This window comes from Triturus cristatus, chromosome 4_1 (genome assembly GCF_964204655.1).
Source record: "Triturus cristatus chromosome 4_1, aTriCri1.1, whole genome shotgun sequence".
Taxonomy (NCBI): domain Eukaryota; kingdom Metazoa; phylum Chordata; class Amphibia; order Caudata; family Salamandridae; genus Triturus; species Triturus cristatus.
The window spans coordinates 1006084003-1006108378 of NC_140585.1; the positions used below are offsets into that span (position 1 = coordinate 1006084003).

General features: G+C 42.5%; 1 protein-coding gene across 1 annotated transcript in view; it reads left to right on the forward strand.

The window, feature by feature from the left end:
- The window catches only part of LRRIQ1 (leucine rich repeats and IQ motif containing 1), a 1142626-nt gene that overhangs the window by 973317 nt on the left and 144933 nt on the right, over nucleotides 1-24376 (forward strand). Inside the window, exons 24-25 of the mRNA XM_085653925.1 lie at nucleotides 14833-14893; nucleotides 19750-19870. Coding sequence (XP_085510051.1) covers nucleotides 14833-14893; nucleotides 19750-19870 — 182 coding nt within the window. The remainder of the gene's footprint in view (nucleotides 1-14832; nucleotides 14894-19749; nucleotides 19871-24376) is intronic.

A 24376-nucleotide genomic window follows, 5' to 3' on the forward strand; every position in this document is an offset into this window, starting at 1 on the left:
AGGGTCCAGTCACAGCACTACAACTGTTCAATCTAACATCAGACAGTTACTATATACCTCCAAACGAGCTATCAACCAAGAGCTTCATGCAAGCACATTAATACGTTACCACAAGGTACAAAGGATCCCAAGAGGGTTAAGAATAGCCCTCAAATCGACTCTATGCAAAAACAATCCACGGTTCACAGAAAAATGGGAAGCGATACTCAATAAGTGTTCACTGGATCTAATATTATTAATAGTAGAAGAGTTATCTAAACTTCTTGTAGACCTTCAGAAAGAAATTGATGAACTCCGTGAAGAAATTTCCAGTAAAATCTCTGACATTGATTGGAATGCAACACTTGCAGATCTTAACAAACAACTTGACGAATATACTAAAGAGATTAACGAAAGGAAAACACGAAAATTTAAGCGTGACAGTACGGATTATAAATTAGGAGAGGTCTACACATGGGCAGAAGCCTATGCTTACAAAAGACAACAACGTCAACACACAGGACAAAGATCGGACATAGACACTACATCTTCCGACGACTCATCTAGTAGAGATAAGACAACCAGAACACCTCAAACTTCACAGCCAAATCTCAGATCAACAGAGACAGGAGACCCACAGCACACAGCCAGTGAGGGCCCAACAACCAGCAGTTCGGGACAATCTCATTTTTTAGAGGCAGGCACAAGGCCACCCGGAGATCCAGGAGGAAAAACATCAACAAAATCAGTGGCCAAGAGCACGCGCAGTCAGAAAACCTCGTGATAAATATCTCCTCTTACAATCTCACACAACTTCAGATTGCTACACTTCAAAAAGGAACCTCCTTTGTTCCCACCTACCATTCCAATCAATTAGAAACTGACATAAGTTTCTTTAAATTCATGCGTCTACTGAGACTTAAACACTATTTTTGAAACATCCTTAACATTCCAGATGTACCACGGAAGAATACCCTAATGGGACTTCGCAACAGGAGCACCTTTACAGCACCCATGAGTCATAAAGTATTGGATGCCTACGAAACAATCGTTAATAAAGAACTCAAGAAAATTGGCTACCACAACAAAAAGGCATATTCTAACATAACCAGAAAAGAACAACAAGCCTTAAAAGAATTAGCAAACAAACCAGAGATTACCATACGTCAAGCCGACAAAGGTGGAGCACTGGTCATTATGGATACCATCTTTTACACTAAAAACGTTAATTATCACGTCAACAATTCAGAAACATACATGCCTACCCCAACGGATCCAACCAATGATTTCATGATTGTGCTAAAAACCATCGTTAATACAGCTTTAGAACAGGGAGTTATCAACGATGAAGACAAAACATACCTGATCAAAAGCAACCCATCTACACCCTATATCTATATGCTCCCCAAAATGCACAAAAACGCCACAAGACCGCCATTCAGACCCATTGTGTCTACAGTGAACTCACTACATGAACCCATAGGGAAATATTTGGACAAACATTTACAAGCTTCTGTTCAGTCGATGACTACATACATTAAGGACACCACTGATTTTCTCAACATCCTGGAGTCTATTCGAAATTTGATAACCATGGAAACCGTCCTATGTACCATTGATGTAAACTCACTTTACACTTCTATACCCCATGATAAAGGCATTGAGGCAATCGAGTCATTTCTAATGACCACAGACAAACCAGAGAATCTCAAAGTATTTCTGATGGAACTTATGCATTTCACCCTTTACCACAGCTACTTCGAATGGGCAGGAACATTTTACATCCAATGCTCCGGAACTTCCATGGGCAATTGTGCCGCCCCAACAAACGCGAACCTCTTCATGCACCGTTTTGAAATGGACAACATACTTTGCAAACACGAGTGGACCCAACATCTTACCCTTTTAAAAGATACATTGATGACACTTTTATCTTATGGAATGGTTCAATTGATCATTTGGAATCACTAATTAAATCACTTAATACAGTTGACCAACGAATTCAATTCACTCACTGTATAAACAAAGAATCGATAACGTTCCTGGATACCAAGGTCACATTACATCAAGGACACCTCACCACTGAAGTTTACACTAAACCTACTGACCGCAATAACCTTCTGCACTTTCATAGTTTCTACCAACCATCTCTCAAGAATCACTTGCCCTACTCACAACTACTACGATTGAAAAGAATCTCAAGTACCAATGAATTGTTTGAATCAAGCAAATCTGCTTGCATTTCCAAATTTGAACAACGAAAATATCCTACCAAAGTTCTTGACAACGCCATTTTGAAGTCTAACAAGTCTACCCGACAGATGCTTCTTTCACCCAAACCACCAAAAACTTCAGATCAACGAATGACATTTGTGTCAAAATTCTCCACACAAAGTTTCAACATAAAAAAAACCATCCTCAGGTATTGGCCTATGTTAAGCATGGAAATGGATTTCAATAACATTTTTGAAATATCACCTAGATTTGCATACCAAAGATCACGCAACTTCAAACAAATATTGTCTAAAGCTGATGAACTCACTACCAGCACTTTCAAAGGTACTTTACCATGTCTTAACTGTGGTAATTGTAACTCTATTATCAAAGGTACCAACATCCAACACCCTTCACAAGGCAACACGATTAAACTCAAGGTTACAGCCACATGTAATAGTCAGAATCTCATTTACATGTTGAAATGTCCATGTGGTTTGGTTTATGTGGGCAAAACTGAGAGAAAAATCCGTATACGGATTAATGAACACAAAAGCAATATACGTACCAAACAGGCGAAATCACCAATCGCAACTCATTTTCACCAGCATCAGCATAACATCTGCCAACTGCGATTTCTGGTTCTTGAACAGATTCCCCATCTGAGGGGACGTGACAATAGTAAATATCTATTACAAAGAGAAACATTTTGGATCCACAAGCTGAATTCCATACATCCGAAAGGTCTCAACGAACGTTATGATCTGGGCTGTTTTCTGTAACTAAGGTCTTCTTTATTCACCTCAAAATGGAGATTTGAACTTTCACCCGACTTGTGATACCCTAGTACCTTGTGTAACTTTACAGTTCATGTTGAACCTCATAGCCATTTTATTTTATTTTATTTACTAATTTTACCTTATACACATGTACCATTGTACAATTACATTGACGCTCCCTAACAAGCTCCATGATTTGGCAATATCCTACATCTTTTGAACTGTCGCTTCTGGTTCGAATCATTCGAATTACATGTGTTTCTTCGGTTTCACACGCTGTTTTTTCCATTTTTACTTTTTGCCTAATTCCGTTACAGATTTAACCGCACTCACTTTTGTTTATTATTTTATATTTTGTTGACCACGATATTGTTTGTACGTGCAGCTTCACCAAACTTCATTGACCTCTTAGAACTACAAGTCTGTTTTCTTTGTAGTTCTCCTTTTCCCGCATTTTTCCTTATCACACATCACATGATTACGTGTAGTTTCATCAAACTTCATTGACCTCTTGGAACTACAAGTCTGTCTTCTTTGTAGTTCACCTTTTCCCGCACTTTTCCTTATCACATGTCTATATATCACATGATTACTATCCATTACACTTACCGGAGCGTTTCCGACTTGATTCTCCCGGTTTCAGGAGAATCTATACATCACCATACCAACCGTAAGTTTGATCTTCCGTTACTTGTCAGATATTGATTGAGTTCTTTTAAAAGGCCCCACGCTGCATGCATTTTTGTTACCCATACCACCATCTAGATTTTTCTTTTTATCTCGTCTTTACTTCTTCCCACAATTTTGGCAAAAGCACACCACATTACTTTGTCCTACATGGTATTTTCATTTTCATTCATTTTTTTACTTACACTACCACCCAAACTTTCCTGGTCCATTTCGGCTTCACTTTTTCCTACGATTTTGGTAAATGCACACCACAGTATGTTGTTCTAACATGTAAAAGAAGTGGATATTTTCATATCACCATGATGTGTAGCGTGCCTCTATTTTGGTAATTACTCATACTGGTATTGTGTTTTTCTACCTATTACGAACGTATTATTTTTAATACTGTTTTAACATGATTATGTTTGTTACAATCAACATCTACTGTATAATTGTTTGGGCAAAGATTTCTCTTTTCTATTGAGTGTTTACAAAATGTATACATATACTGAACCCTATACCTTATCCTTTCAGAGTACCGCCCCTGAAGAAGGGCTTAAAAAAGCCCGAAATGCATTGGGCAGTTGGATATATGATGCATTGATAAAGAATGAATACAATTCTTTGACTTCATTAATTTTGAACAACGGTTAATAAACCCAAGTTATGCTTGAATAAACTTCGATTTACCTGAGTTTAATTTCACAAAAGAGATCATATCTCTGAGATTGAGTGCAAAACGAAAGACATTTTCCTATTCAGGAACGTGCTATCACTATCTACGATTTGAATTCCCTACTCAGGGGGATTAATTCGTTTGCACCAACTAAACATTGTTTAAAATATTGACCTGGAGAAATTTGGAGTGCGCAACTTCTGTCCAAGCTTTTCATATGAGTCCGCTTGCGACTGTCCCACCTCTGCCAGCTCCGGGACACTCCTTGGAGTAGCTGCACGCTTTATAAATGGTTACAACAAAACATAACATAACTTTGATCCTGCTAAAAATCGCAGTACAGTCCCTTGATAACAGGTATTCAGTGCCATCACAACATAAATTTTACTACCGCAGCTCTTACAAACTATTTTCTGTATAACTATAATAATCAGGTTGCTTTTTAATTTTCCTGCCTTAATGTCACTCTAGCTCAAGAGGAAGGCATGTGCCACTTTCAGTTCACGTTGCCACATGGGTGCCCTTTAGCTCACTAGATTTCAAATGCAGTCCAGTTCCCAGTCCTGAGGAGACCCCACAAAAAGACCAGGTCGAAACATGTTGACCCATCTCCCCTTGGTGAAAGGCGCAAAATTAAATAAAATAAAAAATCCTTTGGCCCTTCTAAAAAACATTCTGCTTTTGATGAAGAGGCTATCCACACTGTAGTGTGATTAGATTTTAGAACTGGTATATAGTTGCCGTTGACCAAAAGAGTCTTTTAATTGGACTTTGTTCTGATTTACTGGTGACCGGATACTTGCATTATACGTTCATATGCATGTGTTTTTGTTTGCCTTAATGCTAGTGTTTTTTCTGTGTATGATCCCAATGTTGTGATGCAAAACTATGACCTAACTGAAATAATTCAGAAATTAAATCTAATGAACTTCACGATGATCAACTGATTAGGTTATTCCTTTGGTATGTTCTTATAGTAGTGATAAAACGTTATTCACATAAGCACCCTCGCAGTGTTTATAATACTGTTATTGTGGTCCAATCTCCTGTGTGTAAAGAACCCACTCCCTTTTCTGCCACTTTGAAGCATTCTTTGTAATAGCAAAGGAATTGGCGGCACTGGTGGGTGCAGTTTTATAAACTTATTTAACGCAATGTTATACACAGTTTTTACTTGTAAGGACCCCTAACCGTTTCGACCGAGCATTCTTTATAAACCTGCAACCATGAGTGCCACCAGTTCTTTTTTTGAAATATTGACAATCACCCAAGTGGTCCACCTGTATGGCAGGCACCTGTAATATAAGCAGAAGATATATATATATATATATTATCTACTGGCGGTCGCCAGTAGATAGTTATAGTTAGGACCGAGTTCCCATAGGAAATCTGAAAATACTAGTTTGAATAACTTTGGCGCCGGTTGACTTATCTTCGTGAAATTTTCAAAACTAATGGGGCGCTCCGCTCAGCTCCTACCCTGAAAGTCTTGGGGTGATTCGTCAAGCGGGGGCTGAGAAAAAAGGGGGGTCCCAAAACACGTTTTCCCCATGCATTTTCCCATAGGACCTTTAGTCGAAGGTACAGCCCGAACGGCTGAACAGAATTACATGAAATTTGGCAAAGAGGTAGTCCTCAGGTCAGGCATGTGCCTTTTGCAGATATGGTGTCAATCTGTTCAGTAGTTCCTGAGAAAATTGCAGTTAAAAGTACATAAATATCTATATGCGCGCATCGTGCGCGCACCGTGCGTGCACCAAATGCCCGCGAGCGTAATTCTGATTGGTGGTTAGATGTCAGTCAACATTCCAATCGGTCGAAATCAGGAAGTGTCGGACGCCATTTTGTGTGTGACAGTGAAAAAGAAAGGTGGAGAACGTGAAAAGGGGGCAGGGTAGAGAGTTCCTGACCCCCTAGCTTTTGTCAGGGGGTCCCTGAAGGACCCCGAAGGGTGAAAAAAACATTTAATTTTTTCTCAAAAAATCGCAAGGTGCGCACACGGTGCGCGCACCGTGAAAAACCCTTAAAAAAAAGAAAAAAAACATTTTAAACTGTTTATAAGTTTATAGAAGATATTAACTATGCTGTTCAACTTTATCCAAATTCAAAATAATAGACCTGAGCCCTTCCATATTAAAGGATACAGTCAATCTATAACTATATACATAGGTAGTTTATTGTAAAATAAATATATAAAAAATATAATAATACATACATAAATTAGCATTTAAAAAACCTTACAAATTCACTAAAAAAACATAGGTTTCACACACGTTATAGTTAGGAATTAGCATTTAAAAAACCTTGCAAATTCACTGAAAAAGCCATAGGTTTCACACATGTTATAGTTAGCTGGACATTTCACTCGTACAAAACCATTGAAATTCCCCCGTTATAGTAAGTTCAGCTAACTATAACTCGCGCGACCGCAATCCACTGCTGATGACGTCACATATTACATCACTCATGACATGGTCAGTGACATCACTCATGACATCACTGATGACTTCTCAAATGACATCACTGATGACATCACTGATGACATCATCCAGTGAATATGTGTCTTTCTGAAAAATAAATATTTGTTATATATGTATATCTAAAGGTTAATGGAAGAATAAATGGGTAAATAAGTGTCTAAATGAATGGTTTTTTTGGTAAAGACTTATTAACAGTATCTTGGTGAATACAGTGATGTAATATGTGACGTCATCAGCAGTGGATTGCGGTCTCGCGAGTTATAGTTAGCTGAACTAACTAAAACGGGGGAATTTCAACGGTTTTGTACGAGTGAAATGTCCAGCTAACTATAACGTGTTTGAAACCTATGTTTTTTTTAGTGAATATATAGATAGATGGATATAGATAGATATAGATAGATAGATACACAAGTATCTATTCAAGTGTAAGTTATTACATGTAGGTCCCTGTGAGGAAGGAATTTTAAATGATTAGCCACAAACATAATGGAGGGTTGGTATTCACATTTTTTGCAACTAATTCCTTGTGCTACCCCGGAAACGCCCACAGCTACTCTCCCAGATACCACTTGAGGCAAAAACATGTGGGTTGGTGTAACAGAATCCCTGTATACATTAGGGACAAGACTACATACAAACTGGTTTTAGGATCCGTTGTCAGTTCTGCAAGCACTTTCAAAACTTTTCCATGCAGAATTTTCACTTAAGAAGCACCGAAAAAGCTTTTCGAATTAAGCCCTCCATATACAGACACATCAATAAGCCACTGTCTATAGTTAAGCACAGCATTGTTTCTGTGCAGAAAAAAATAGCAGTTAATTCCAAAATATGATGGATTTGCCAAAATAGAAATAGTTTGTATGAGTGCAAGACAATACTTTCCGAAGAATGTTTTACTTAAGTAAATAAAGTGTATACTTTCTCAATGGTACACAAAACAGATTCACTTTGGTCGTCAAAGACTGATTTAACAAATCTGTTAATTAGTAACTTAATAGACGATCGATCATTCTTGGGCGTTTATAAGGGGGAAGAGCTGCTATCTCTATTTTTCCTTTTGTTCCTCTGGGCACTGATGTTGCTGGCTTCGGGGCTCATGCAGCAAGCGCCAGAAAAGAATGTAAACAGGGTCTCAAGAGCCCTGTTTACTGTGTGGGTTCCAATACTTTACCCTCCCCAGAACCCCTCATCATCAAACAGGAGGCTGTCGATGTGCTAATGACAGGGCAAGGGATAATCCTTGCCATGTACTTGGCTTGGTGTCACAAGGTATGTGATGTTAAATACCCTATGACCTATAACCCTGAATTTTTGGAATCGACGCCCTTGCTGTCACTCACTGTGCTTGATTTTAAAATCTTTCAGTTTCAAGTTTCTGTCATATCCTTCAGCTGTTGAGCCTGATAGTCAGTTGACTGTTTTTCCTTTTCTATGCTGTAATTGAAAGCACGAGTCTGGCATCGGGGTCTGACAAATGAAATGTTCACACCCACACAAAACCTGGATTGTGCAGATTGCCAGGCCTTGTGCTGGCTCGTAACAGATTAGTAGTTCCAGAAAGCAGTGTGACACACAGCTAAAAAATTGTCATTATGATACATTTATAGAACTATAGGCCACATGTAACTAAATCTAATTTTACTACCGGATCGCAAATAGGCAATGGCAAAATACGATGCATCAATTATTTTTTAGCAATTTCCTAATATTCACAGTCTCAAACTGCAATTACCGATTTGCGATTCGGTAAAAATAGCGAATCGCAAATAGGTACTCGCAAATTGCGCATGTCGCCCTTAGGAGCAGCATGATGACCTCACAACCGGAAAGTGATGCTTCCCATACTGCTTCCAAGGGCCTGAGGCTGATAAGTAGGCAGGGAGCACCAGTACCACTTTCAGGATTACATCCAGAGTGAGGAGTCAGGTGTAGACACCCAGCATTACATCCCAGGACAACGGAAAGGATGCCGGAGGAAGAAAAAAAACTGAAGTTCAGTGAAAAAGAACTGGAGGTCCTAATAGAAGAACTTGTGAAGAGCCACGACAAGTTGTTTTGCAAGAACACCCTCCATGTTCCTGAGTAGGAGAAAAGGAATACCTGGCTCGACACACAGGAAAAAAATCAGCACAGTGGAGGGTCACACAGCACTCAATTGAAGAAATTTGCAAGCGCTGGTATGACCTGCGGACAGGGGCAAAGGAAGAGGTGGCAAGCAGGCTTGCTGACGCCAAAAAGACAGGGGGCGGACCATCCACTCAGCCTGCATCTACTCCCCTTGATAAATTGGTGGAGTCCACCCTCCTGCCTGAAGCCATCAGTGGTGTAACAGACATCGACATCTCAGGCACGCCCAGCACCATCTAAGGTAAGATGCATGCCAAAGTACAATTGTCCCAACAAGTTTAAACAAGCACACCAAGTAAGGCTAAATCATATAGTCGTACTGCCACCCCAGCCCACATCTTAGTTACTATCTGGCCATGCGTTATGGAAATTATTGTCAGGAGCACAAAATGCAAGAAGAGCAGCTGCAATCTAGCAGCATAGGCCCAAATACAAATCACATGCATGTGACAAATAGACACACTGTGTTTTGGTTTACAAATTAAATGTTTTCCAAAATTCTACTAAAATTGTAACAGCATAGTACAAGCATCATACTGAACTGGTTCTGTTACTGTTCCTTTCACAGATACACCAGCGCCACAGGCTGATGACACAGCAACATGTGAGCCAGAGTAGGTCCAGGCACTGGCAGGTAAAGATGAGACAGTGACCACAATGCCACCGACACCTGCACCAACAACACGCAGGTACACTGTCACCAATACCGGATTTCGAGGTAGAGGGCAATGACACCCAGGAAGAGCTGCAGCCAACATCAGTTGAGCAGGCACACCCCCTAAGTGACTAATCCCACTTGCGGCACCACAACACCTAAAGTAGGAGACGCAGGGCAAGAGCGCACGGTGCATCTGAGGTAGGAGAAGGCTCATCTGTCTTTGTCAGTTTGGAGGGCACCATGGTGACGGTGCAGATCCTGCCATTAAGACACATGCGGTCAATGCAGTCCCAGCTGGTGTCTCTGAACAACAACATGGTGGACATTAAGGACTGCATCAGGGAGTTGACCACCACAGTGGCGGAGGGCCATAGGCCAAATGCAGATATCCTCAGGGACATGACAGGCACCATCAGAGACCTCTGTAACACCATGCAGAGGGAGTATACCGCACATCACAGACAAAACTACCACCTATTGGCCATTTTGATGGTTACACCAGGGCAATCAACCACCTGAGCAATACCACATTTGTGCTGTCCAGGCGCACTTTGGCCATGCAGGTGAAAATGGCCCAATGTAGTTCTGACGTGGCCAGGGGATTGGTGCAGGTCACCAATGCTATCAAACAATTACAGACAGCTACAATAGCTGGGACAAGTGAACTGGATGCAGGGGATTGTGAGGCCTCCAGCATTAGCAACATCACTGCCCCAGTGACTGAAACCATACGGTGAAGTGCGAGGCTAAATACGGTGTCAGAGGCCTCAAAAGGGAGGTCAGTGCACACACTGACCAGTCCGGTGCTATGCATGGCCATAAAAAATAGACGGGGATTGGACCCTGGCATGCCAATAGGGGAGGTTACCTGTTGCATGTGGTACTCAGTACTGACTGTTGTGCATGTTGTATTTTGAAATCCAGTTAGGTACTACATGTATCATGATAACGCCTGTGTGCATACAGTTTACCTGAGATTAAGGTAAATAAAACACAGTAGAATTCAGGTCATGAAGTGCATTGTTTCATCATTACTCACCCTAAAAATAATTCTGTTATTTCCACATGACGTCCGCTCTCTGCTGCCCTTGTTCCGTCTCGAGGTTGCCGTGCCCTACATTGCCCATCCTCTTTATCTGTGTCTGGATCTGGTAAGTCCAATGGTATGCTTCTGGACGGCACAATGTTGTGCAACATTGCACACGCGGCCACACTTTTGCATCATATCTCAGGTCTGTACTGCAGTGCACCTCCACTTTTATGTAGGCAGCGGAACCTACTCTTCAGTAATCCGAAGGTCCTCTCTATCACGTTGCGTGTAGCTTTGTACGCAGAATTGTACTGCTGCTCGCTTGGAGTAGTTGTATTTAGGTATGGGGTGAGAATGAAGGAGTGCACAGCATATGCTCTGTCACCTCCAGGGAAAAAAATAGATTACTCACTGTAATGTGTCACCATATCAAGAGTCTGCAGGACTGTGTTGCATGCATTTACCTAGCAGATGTCCTTCTCCAAATTCACTCTCAAGGAAACGTGTATGTATACCACTGTGTCTAAAGATGAACGAATCATGTGTACTACCTGGATATCTTGCCACTATGGCTGTGATTACGTGTGAGGCATTGCATATGACTTGGATGTTCAGTGAATGATAGGATTTCCTGTTCCTGTAAACGTACTTATTGACTAAGGGGGGACATATAGCTACATGCATTCCATCAATGCACCCAATTACATGGGGTAATTGGGCTACCTGGTAAAATTGTAATTTAGTGAGCTGCAATTCATGTGGCATTGTATGAAATCTGATGTACTAGTGTATCCTCTGCAACATAGCATCCAGTAACGCATTGAAAAAGTGCAACAGAGCACTGTTGGACTTGGCCCTTTTTGCAAGGTCATCCCTGAACTTTTTGCCTACCTCCTGTATTTTTTCTGACCTGTCGTTGGCTGTTTTAGGACTCTGGGCACTTTACCACTGCTGATCAGTGCTAAAGTGCATGTGCTCTCCCTATTGTAAGTTGATGTATGGATTAGTGATTCCATGATTGACTGATTTTGTTTACTTGTCAGACCCTAGTACAGTGCACCAGGAGTGCCCAGGGCTTGTAAACCAAATGCTGCTGGTGGGCTTGCAGCACTGATTGTTCCACCCACAGAAGCAGCCTGTAAAAGTGTGTGTCAGGTCTGCCATTGCAGAGCCTGTGCAGTCTGGTACTGCCATGCTGACTGGGCAAGTGCACCCACTTGCCAGTCCCTAAACCTTCCCTTTTCTTCAGATCAGACACCCCTATGGTAGGCCCAAGGGCAGGGTGCATTGTAAGGATAAGGTAGGACATGCCCTGGTGTGTGTGGCATGTCTTAATAGTGATTTACAGCCATTTTCGTTTTTCACTATTGCAAGGCTACCTGTTCCCTATAGGCCAGAATGGGCAGTTTGATTATTACATCTTATAATCCTACCTGACTCAGGGAACATGGTAGAAATTCGAGTTTAGTATGCCTGAACTCAGAATGATAAAATACATATTTTAGTGAAGTTGGTTTTAACATTCTGTGTTTGAAAATACCACTTTTAGAAAGTAGGTATTTTCTTGTCTAACCATCCAAGCCTGCCTCTGCTAGGTTGTGTATTCCTTGTCTGGAGTTTGAGTGACAGGGGCTGGGGATTCCAGAAGACAGGGTGAGTCAGCACAGGACTGAATAGAGAGATATGCATGCAGATGGGTGGGAGGAGTTGCACCTGGGACCTGAATAGGGCTGTGCCTTCCCTCCACAATGCTGGCTCCACCTCCCGTGGTACGTCTGATGTCTCTGCCCTGCACTGTGAAAGGAAAGAAGGAGTCATGTAATCAGAGTGCTCCAGGACTGACCATAACTGGTTTGGACTAGGCAAAGGCCTCTCTGCCTTCAGAGAACAAAGACAAATTGAGTATAAATATTGGGACCCAAACCCAAGAACTTTAGATCACTTTGGGAAACAAGAAGAAACCTTTGCTGAGGAGGGGAACCAGAGAGACTGAGGAGAGACTATCCCTAAGCTTGAGGGATTGGCCTGCAGTGGTTGCCTGACTGCCAAAGAGAGGAGAAAGGAACTTAGTGTATACTTTATTCAACTTGTGAAGGATCTCCAAGGGCTTGAGAAAAGAGCTTGCCTCCTGCTGAAGTCTCAGGGACAACAGACTTCACCTACCAGCTCCCCAAGAGTTCTTTGGAAGTGCTTGCTGTTTTGCGAGGCTTTCTGAGGGACTGCATGTTGCAAGGAGCTGGAAGTGCGACTCACGGGCAAGAAGCGTGTCGCTGAACAGCTGCTGTCGCTTAACAACAAGAAAGCGCCTTGCATCGCTGAAGAAGAGGATCGATGTTGCATCAGACACCACCGCATCACCAGGAAGCGTGTCGCAGGGCCTGTCGTGGCCCAGAAGAACCGTTGAGTCATCGCAGGGTCCCCGAAGCACCTCGCATCGCCGGAGAAAAGGATCTACGTCGCATCAGATGCCGCTGCATCACCGGGAAGCGTGTCGCAGGGCCTGTCGCGGCTTGCATTGTTGTCGAAGCGTCTCACATCGCCGGAGAAGAGGATCGACGTCACATCAAACGCCGCCACATCACAGAGAAGCTTGTCGCAGGGTCTGCCGCGGTCCGCATCGTGTCGCATCAAGAAAAAGACGCCATCTTTGTTTAATTGCACCGGATCTTCATCGCATCACGTCTTTGCGTGCCACATCACCACGGAAGCGCAGTAAGAAACAGACGCATCACCTCCCCTCGCAGAGAAGAACCGACGCATCCCCTACGCAGCAGTAGGGACCCAACGCATCACCGTTCTTGCGTGTAAGGAACCTACGCATCACCTTCCCTGCAACACTTTTATTGTATAGCGTTCCGCATCTTAAGGGACATTGAACTCAAAGTGTCGCATTTTAAACATCTAAAGAGAACTAAGCTAATTCTACCATTTTAAGTACAGTATTGTGGATTTTTGTCATTTGTGGTCTTGTGATAAGTCTATATGAAGAATACTTATTTTTGATATAAAACTTATGTGGTGTCTATCTGTAGTGTTGTCACTTGGTTACTGTATGTGTTCACAAATGCATTACACACTGCCTGAGATAAGCCTGTCTGCTCGTGCCAAGCTACCAAGGGGGTAAGCAGGGGTTATTTTAGGAGTGTTCCCCCTTACCCTGACTAGATGCAAGGGTCCCTATTTGTCAAAGGTACCTACCTCTGTCAACTAGAGACCCCCAAATCTAACAAGCACTTTGGGAGACTCCTCCTGCTGCTATTACCCCCTGGTAGCTCCCTAAAGATAGGAGGTGCAATGAACGTAGGACCTGCACATGTGTGGGAATAGCATTGGTCCTGCGTGTCTGACAGGTCTAAGATTATAGTTGAATTTAATCTATATTTATCATAGATTTCATTCTCTGTCTGCCCAAACAATATAACGTGTGATCTAAAAACGCGCTCTTGTCTCCTCCTCCATCTCTGTACTGCTGCTTGAATCCTCATTCTCCTTGCTAAAAGGTAGAGCACTCTCATTGTGAAACATTCTGAGGACCTCTGGGCCTGTTAAAATAGCTTGCATCTGGTTACCACCTGATTGCATTGTCAGCCTCATTGGGAATTGTGAATGGTTCATACATGTATTTTGTGATTACCTAATTGCGAATCGCATTTTGCAATTCACAATTGCAAATTAAGGAATCGCTATTTTTGCGATTACCAAAGTGTAGCCTGCAAATGCTTTTAATGCATTCGGTAAGGCCATTTTGCATTTGCAAGCAGCCTCATTTAGCGATTTGCACCGTTTGTGAATGTACAGTTGTGTGATTCATGTGGCCCTGTATGTATTCTTAAGGGGATTTCATTAGAATAAAACATTTGAAGAATGTAGCAACACACAGAGTTGTACATTATTTTGTTTCTGAAATACCTTTCACTCAAACAAGCATTCTGCTTCTAAGCACCATGAATATGAAACCAGGATCCAGAAAAACTCAAATTAAACCCAATTCTGTTGACATCTTGAAGGGGATCTAGAGATTCACCTGTACCAAGAATATTAAACTTGTCTTCTCATCCACAAAGTCTGTACTGTTACTCTACCTCTGTTAACGTCCTTAATTGTATAGTGCTCCGTTGCCACTGTGGATAAATCCAGGTGATCTGAATATATTAAAAAATACATATAAATAACTGGATGTTTAAAAAATGATTTACATGCATATATTCTTTTGCTTGCAGCAATCGCTTCTTGCCTGAACTGGATCCTGAAATACTTAATGGTGGTCGTGTTCAGCTTGTGGTGAGAAGTATATGTTTTCCTAATAAAACGTGCATGGTAATAGGAGTGCCAAACCTTCTGACAATGATGTGCATTAGGAAATTGACGGTGAAATACTACTTTCCTGTACATTGAGTTTACAGTGGTTTATGTTCCACCGAGTTTGTCTCACAGATTCCCACCAAAGGAGCAATTCTCCTATCTGATAATGCTCTCAAACCATTTGGAAAACATTCAGACTATTCATTTACAGTTGTGAATGTCCAGGAACAACTCCAGTAGGTAAAGGAAAGGGGAGGGGGCCTTAAGAGACACATTGAAAAGGCAAACATTTTTTACCAATATCGGTCTCCACACAAATTAGGCCACCTCCTTAAAACTTCACCCTACTTGCTTCTATAGACAGAAAAAGAGTGGATTCTGAAAGAATGAGCCAAAAAAACAAATTACTGGAAAATGTTTCAAATAAAACGAGGTTGGCATGTGTACTACAAAGAAGTGGATACATTCAAGTCCCACACATAAAAATATGCATTCTCTTCTTTCCCGAGGACATTTTGGAAAGCAGAGGCTGGTAATGTGGTGTTCTTGTCCACGTTTTGAGGACAGCTTCAGCCCCTGTATGATTTGCAGTTAATACATTTAGAAAAAAGTTAGAATGACAAAAAAAGTAGAAAAATATACTCCACAAAGTAGATTATACAAAAAATTGATAAAAAAGCTTGGTTTAGGGTTTGGGTAAGGCATTTGGTTAGGGGGAAGTTTACGATTAGGATTAGGTTATGGTGAGGGGTTACAGTTAGTGTGAGGTTTGACATGATGGCTGTAGAGCGGTAAGATGTATGTTTAGGTTAGAGTTAAGGTTTAGGGTTAAGATTAGGGTAAAAGATAGCGAATACGTGAGAGGATTTAATAGGTTAACTTGTTACCTTTATCCTCTAGCCTTTGGGCTAGAGTTATAGACATGTAAGACAAAGAATTATGATTAAGATTGGAGATGGATTACAGTCAGTATTCAGTTAAGGGTTACGGCTGGAGTCGGGGATGAGGTCAAAGTTGGGTTAGGGTTAGACTAAAGGAAGGTATAAGCGATGGTGTAAGAGACTGTGCAAGAAAAAGAAGGGATGGGACAAGTGTGACATGGAGGTGGTATGTTGGGGTACTATGGTGTTCCTATGCAGTGATAACATGTATGTAATGGTAAAAATGTTAGGATGAGAGCTAAGGAGGGCGTAACACTTGCGTCTTAGGTTAAGGGTTAATATTTGGATACGAAACATTCACTATGCTGTAGCAAAAGGTTTTACCTCTACATTTTTACTTCTCATTTGCTAAATCTATGTTTGAATTCTAGATCTACGTAGAAGACCCTGTCAGTATCTTCATGATCTTTCATGTGATTAACACGAACAAATTTACTTTATCATTATTTAAATAACAAATACATTCAGCCGATATTCAGTAACCTTGTGTGAAAAGGTAGTGAATCCCATGATTCAGTGATGTTTGGAACCAGCATCATCAGCAGTAACTTGACGCAAACATTTCTTTTAAACATTACTTGGGAGGTCCTGATTTTATATATAAGTAGTTTCACTTCCTGATCATCGAGTAATCGTATGCACTTGCTTAGCAGCACTTAGTTCTAATCATTGTTGATACAAAAGCAGTAAGTGTGCACTGACCATTTCACACAAGGCTTCCGAATCTTGGATTTCAATGTTTTTGTCTATTAAATGATAAGAAAGGGACATTTGTATAAGTTATTTGTCATGAGGTTAGAATTCTCTATTGTTAGGACATAGTGAGCACTATAATACTGTGTACAACCCAGTGCTTGAATTTGTAAAAGAGGGAGCACAGGGGTGCAATGTTTCGCTCCGAAACCTGTGGCCCGCACTATTGAATGTCGGGCTGATGAGTACCAAGGCTGATTAGCCACCACCCGATACTCCTGCCAGGTTATCTCATTCTAGCAGGTTCCTTTTCATGCCGTCTTTCTACCTTTGTCACTGTTTTTCCTTCTTTCTCTCTTTTGTGTTTTTCTCTGTCTTGCTCTGGTTTAAAGTCTGATGAGGCAAAATAAGTGCTGGTCCCTCATATTGAGTGCTAGTGGTCCCCTCCTGCCATCTAAAACTAAGCACTGTTAAAACTATATAATCTTCAGGGGGTGGGGGGTACTTTCTTTTTCACGTTACTGAAAGAACAGATTCGAGTGTCCAGGCTAGACACCATTCCAGCTCTTTTTTGGGGTATCTTGTGAGTTATTGCTAAGCAAATAAAAATGTGGTGGTTGCAGTATAGCTCTGTCCAGGAATGCTATTTGGTGAGAGGCTTGTTAAGGAGATCTGAGAGTCAAATTTTATGGCAAGGTTCCAATCTTAACACCCTGGTGATGAATGTCGCAGTCCACAGGCACTTGGCATTGTGGGCATTTGACGGGGTGCAGCAACTTTGTGGAAGTTTCTCTTCTGACATTTGAGTCTCTGGGTCTGATTTATAGTTCGGTGGATGGGTTACTCCGCCACAAACATGATGGATATTCCATAATACAAGGGCATTATATCCAATGGCACTTGTAATGTGGCAGTCAGAATATTCGTCACATTTGTGACGCAGTAACCCGTACGCTGTACTCTAATGCACTTGTAATAAGGCGGACAGGATATCTGTCATATTTGTGACAGAGTAACCTGTCCACCGAACTCAAAATCAAACCTTCTGTCAGTTTCTTCACAACGCAAACACAAGAAGATGATGGACGGAGCACTGAAACTTTTCAGGCACTGTCCCCCAGGCACAGATCTGGGTTTAATCTATCATCGTTCTTTAGCTCACATCGCCACCCCAGTTCAGACCCAGCATATGCAAATCAGTCTTGACCCTGTGCCTCATGGGAATAGTCCAGCTCAAACTGCCAAGCTATGTCTTCCCTGGACCAGAAACAAGCATCCTGGACCGGTTTCGTGCTAACACTAGGCTAGCTTGAATCCAGTGGAAAAGTGAGCAAGGGACCCACGTCTGGACATACCCTGCCAATTTGGGGCTATGAAACTGGTCCCAGGATGCTTGTTTCCAGTCCAGGGAAGACCTGTACTGGGGTGAATGTATGACATTGCTCTGCATTCTGTCCATCAATTGTTGTTTTTGCAGTTTCTGCACAACGACACAGCAAGCTCACTATCGCTTGGAGGAACACGCCTTGTGAACATGCAGCACAAACCAGATGGCTCATGGGCATTTCATGTTTACCTGGAAACGACACGCCACCTGATGACATCAATCCAACTTTTTGGAAACCTACCAACATAGGTTCAGCTTAATATGCCTGTTTCTACTGTGAATATGCCAAAGTTCCAGAACCTCAACTAAAAACACAGAGCACATATTCCAGTAAGTCGAAGGCGGTGTTGCAGCTTTCAGTCGACAGATCTCATTGCTTGAAATCCACATGGTCGCTCCCAAAGTCCCTGCACACACTCACAAACAAAACGGTTGGATTATGACATCAATGACCCGATTATGTAAGCAGCGCACAGGTCCCTTTTCCACAGGAGAGCGAGTTCATTGTGTGCGCCTGGTGCAGTTTGGGCCTCACTCCTGTTTGGATGAAAAACAAGCTCTTTTCAACGCATGCAACAGAGGAAGCGCAGCAATTAAAGACAGCGCGGAGGTCTAACCCACGTGCGTTTCACTATAGCCAGATCCCACTCAGACTTTGGAAGGCGGCGGTGCCTTGCCCTGCATAGGGGTGCAGTCCAAGGACGTAATGCACGCCCCCTGTGGTGCAGGAGCAATCTTCCAGGGACCCCCAACCCTTAAGGGGGCTCCCATACCACCAAAGCCCAATGATTATCTGTGAGATATGGTAGACTGAGGGTCTCTCTTCACATTCTGGGGGGTGGTGAGGGGGGCATCATTTTCAATAACGCCCCGGGTGCAGTCTACGAGTGATCCACATTCTTGGGGGCGTTCTTGGATCAAGCGTTCTCCGCCCCATCTCCCAACAGCTCCTTTATGGGTCCCAAACTGTGTTCCACGTCCTATGTTGTACAGCTAGTGTTTCTCGAGTGCCTCTTTGCCCACGTGCCTGTGTCTATAATATGGCGCAGGAGCCTCTATGCAGACGAGCAAACAATGCTTCTGCACCATGCTTATAACAGAGAGGTTCCCTGAAGCACCCGGCGCAGCCCTTTCTTTAAGACTATGTGTAATCTGCCACAAGAACTAATAAAGTATAGGTAGAAGTAATGTTATTGGTAGCACAGCCATATACAATACCGCTCTAGGTGCATGTGGTGTGCCCCGTTTGAAAAGCGTGAATCCATCCTTACCATAAGCTCTTCGCATATGAGTGATGTACTGCAGAAGTAAACACTGCATTTCCCTTCAGTCTGTGCTCTTCCGTGATGAGCACACATTTTAGCGGCCCAGGATAACGAGCTGCAGCTGAAATAGAAAATGACTTGATTGGTATAACCGAGCCCTACTCTGGATAGCACTTGCATAGAACCAGAAATAATGCTCTGTGGCATATCTGGCATATAACGAGCTCTTAAATTGTACACCGCCCCATAAAAGACCTTAAGCTGTTTAATGTTTCATCAGTTGTCTACAAGATCGCTTTCCTGCAGAACGACTGCGCCGAAATGTTTTCTTTTGTTGCAGAGCCGACTCGCTTTGCAAGCCACAATTTTTTAATCGTTTCTTATTTACAAAAGTGCTTTGACATAGTGCATTTGTTCTGCGGGGCCGTGGGGTTTGAAGACGCCTGTTTGACATGGTCTGTTTGTTTATGCGGGGGTAACATGAGCTGCATCGACAGCATGTCATAGTGAGGTTTCATGATTGTATACATTCTCCCCCACTGCTCCCAGGCCAGCCTTGTCGGCAGAGAGCCCATGGACGTCGACCTCGTGTCCGTGACCAGCGGCAGTGCTTTGACTCAGAGCTCGGAAAGGCCCAGCCAGGCACACAGACACTCAGCGGGTTCTTCAAGTAAGTTGCGGTTTCCTTACAAGTTCTATTGAAGTCGCTTGAAAGGGTGCTGGGACTTAATGTTCAGGAACATTTTTCCACGATAGGGTTTGCAGCACCACTGGCCAGAATGTCTGACTAAACCTATATTGTTTCCTTCCCACATTCTGAAAGGAAAGACATAACCGTCTGCCAAATAATTATTCTATTACTAGTTAAAGGGCATTCTTAAAATGTTTTTGTGCCATCTCTTGTGTGGCAAATACTACAAGTACACTGGGTTGATTTACTACCGTTCCAGACCTTCAGTTACAACGACCAGAAAAGCAAAGTTTTGTTTAAAAAAACACATTTTTAACAGGTGTCCTTTCAGAATAGATTTTGTCCCTTGGTGCTGGGCAGTTTTACACTTTCCTTCAACTACAATTTACACAACACCACTAATTGAAAAGTAATTTTTGCGTTTCGCATTCTTTACAACGTTTGTTTTGACCCTTTTCCTTGATGGAAATGTCACTGTAAGTATTGACGACACCGGCTCTGTATTGTATTATGTGGGATATCACTCTTCATTTCGTAGAGTATTGTGCTCGAGTCTAAACGTTACAAGAGCTGTCTTCCAGTTCAGGCGAGTCCATCTTGAAAGGAGGAGTTATTTCACGTTGATCTATATTTATTATATTATTATCTTTTTATATATTTGTTTATGTCATAAATGTATATGCTTTTAAGATATATTTTTATCGAAATAAAGCTCATTTCATTCATTATATTATGGGTGAAATATAAATTGTGGATCTAACTACATGAAGCTGCCGAGAGCTGCTCATAGAGGGGGGAGGGAGTTAAAACACGGCTTGCCCTTAGAGCTAGGAGGGAGTTATCCACTACTTGCAGGTATGATTCGGGGATTGGGTACAGAGCTTACAGAGAAGCAAATGGAGTTGTACTGCTTGGGGGCTTGAATACAAGGCTGGCATCTCTATAATGCGAGGTAAGGATTGAAGGCACCACCTGTTGGCATTACTTAACTCCAACACCAATATTTCTTTATTTCGATCCGTGGACCATAAAGGAGCATTCTCAAACACATACAATATGTAAAAACTGGTTGCAAAGCTAAAACCCAGATAAAGCAAGAAAAAATTATTACAGTAACGGATAAAAGATCAGTCAGTGTTAAATCCATTGTTGGTTCCTAAAAAAGCCTTTCGCTCTCACCACAACGAGCTTAAAAAACGGGATACAGCATAAACAATTGACGATTGAGTGTTGTGTTTTAGGAGCCTAAATGCTTCTAAACAGTGTCATGTACCTAAGTTCCTGCACAATCGTACCAACCATCTTAGTTTAATATTTTGATATCGAGGACAGAAGAAAAATACGTGGAGTTCGGTCTCCTCTCCCCTGCTGCATGCTGGGTACCCCAGGGCAGGGCTGCGGGACCATTTATTAGTAAATGCACGCAGAGGGAGAGAGCCGTGCCTGAATTGTACGCAAGTCGCCTAGCTAGGGCCGGTTGTATTTCATCTAAGCATGGCTCCAAATTATAGGTATCCTTTACTTCCCAAAATGTAACTGTTAGAGAACCAGTGGCAAAGTTTTCATGGAGTTGGTCGAGCCCTCCCTCCCTCCCCCCCTGTAGCTGGTGACTAGTTTGGGTGTGTGAGATTGCAGCACAAGCTATCTCCGGGTTGCTCCATGGGGTAGCTCTACCTATGGTATGGAGACCTTCCCTGATATATGCAAACCAAGCCAGTTTGCCTATACCGGGGAGTCCCAGAAGTTCTTGTAGCTCGGACCTATATTCAGCCAGTTCAGGGGTCACCCTTAGTCGCCGTCGGAATAATAGGGGTCTACAGCCAATTTCCTCTACAATGGGTCTCACCCCTAAATCCAAACGCAGGGAAACAAGTGGGGAACTCACAGCTGTCTGAGAAAACTATTCTCAGTTTTAATAATGGTCTTAGGAAGACGATGCCTCCAAAGTTCGGCCCAATACATAGCAGCACTCCTTAATTGGGTTTTATAGATCTCTATAACCGGTCCTACAGGCTTGTGAAAAGAGTTCCTGTATAGCGTGGCCAGCCTGCCAGCGGTCTGGGCTAACTTAACGCTTGACTTATCCATTTGTGGCCCCCCAGTCCATTTTTCCAGTTAGGGTGAGACCTAGGTAGTCAAAAACAGATACCCTCTCAAGTTGTATGCCATTCATGTTTGGGTTGGGGTGGGTTGTGCTAGCGGGGTTGAAGACCATGTATTTTGTCTTTTGGATATGGATCTCCAGCCCCCAATTTCTACTAAACTGACAGAACCCATCAAGGATTCTCTGGATGCCCTTCGGAGATTTAGAAAGCAGGAGGGTGTCATCTGCAAACATCATTGCTGGGATTAACTTGTGCACTAACTTAGGGGCGTCTATGTCCTTCAGTCCACTCAGTGCACTAATCAGTCCATTGATGTAAATACAGAACAGGGTGGGGGCGAGCACACAACCCTGTCTAACTCCTTTATTAATTGGGATAGGTGGAGTAAGTGCCCCATGCTTCCCAAACCTGATTTGGGCATAGTTGCCCTCATGCAGTCTTCTGAACATGTTAAAAGATAATGTGGGATTCCAAGGTCGCTCAATACCACCCAGAGGGCATCTCTGGGGACCAGATCAAGGGCACTTTTAAGATCCACAAAGACCAAGTAGAGACTACCACCTTCCACATACACTGATTTCCAGTAGAGGAGTTGGAGCCGAAAGATTTGGTCGATAGTGGATGTTTTTTCCCTGAAGCCAGCTTGTAAGGGACTCATAACCTTATGTTCCTTCTACCAGGTCTGTAGACGATCCAGTAGGATCCTGGCAAAAATGTTTTGTGATACATCGATCAAACTGATCGGTTTATAGTTGATGGGTAATAAGGGGGGCCCTTTTTTGTATACTGGAAGAGTCTCAGCCCCAGCTCAGGTTGCAGGAAGTGCCATCCCTTGTAATACAGCATTAAAGAGCACCCACAGGTAGGGCCTCCAGATATTAGGCTCGGCACGGAAAAACTCCCCAGGTATCTTGTCCAATCCTGGGGCTTTGGCAGGAGCTATTCTTCTTACAGCAAAAATAACTTCTGTCAAAGTTAACTCAGGGGTCTCTGCGTGGGAGCTTTGTGATGGATGGGTTTTTAGGCTCTGAGTACTGACCTCACCCTCCTATAGAGCATAAAGGGCCTGAAAATGCTCTTTCCAACTGTCAACCGCTATGTTTGGCTCCAAAGCAGACTTTCATGTCTTTGACCGCTAGAGCCTGTTTCAGGGCTGACCATTAGTCCATTTCCCAACATTTTTTTGCAAGTGCAATAGTGTATTTATAAAGGGCCCTTGATATCACTTAACTAATGCAAAGGCCTCCCACCCCCTAAGTATACAGAGAGCTCTCTGGCATGCACAGTTCTATTTTGCTTGAAGTATTGAAACTCCTCGCACCATTTCTGCATCTATATTCCAATAGGAAGGGACAGAGCAGAAGAACGCATATTTTAAATGGGTTTGTGGTAATGTTGTTGGAATGCTTTACTTTTCATGAGGAGCGCTGCTGATCTTTAATGGACATAATTATGAATCATTGCATTAAGTTCAATAATAACAGAAAGCATCTTCATCTCATTATTTCGTTTTTCTGTCTCACATGGTGCTTTAAAGCTTCCATTTAATAAAAAAAATGCTGACAAGATCTCCTACACTAATTTGTCAGAGGTGAAAAGTGTTCTCTAAACATCGACAATTTAACACCTGATAATAAGGGTTGGGTGCTAGAATCAGCTCACAACGAAGGGCCTCTGCGCACCAATATTTGCGAGATCGGAATACGTAGATTGTTCAGTACTACGACTTCATGCATCAGTCAATTTGTTGGTCTGGTGAGACAGCTTTAGCTGTTTGCTAGACCTCAGCCATTGCTTCCTTGAGGTGTCATTGACATTTTGGGTCCACCACATGGCGGCCATATGGTATTTGGAGAGGCAGTTACTTTGACGGATCCTAATTTGCTTCTTTTAAGTTTGAGTCCTCATTGGGAAACAATCGTTCTCCAGAAACATCCAACATCAGCGTAGGTACATTGGTCTTGCAAGGATCTGCTGCGTGCTGAAAGAAGCAGCATGCCCCACACGCAAAGGTTACCTTGACATTGTTATTGGTGCTCAGCACCTGAATTAGATTTGAGGCATGTTCCAGAACAGAGCGTCACTGTGCTGTACTTAAATCACAGCTGCAGTCTTCTACTATTGAACACTAGCCTTGAAATCTGTGGGTTAAATAATAAAGCTAAGGACCTCATGAGTGTCATCAGTGAGAACAGCTACTTACAGTTCTAGATATGAAATTGCTTGAGGTGTTTCTTGCTTCTTGCATGTACATAAATCACAATAATATCCCAGATCCTAACATGGACGTCTCTCCTGGTGGTCCCATGCGCCTTTGAAGCTGGAACAGGACGTCGTTTTTCATCAGCCTTTGGCTTCTCCAGAGATGCTATCACTGAAG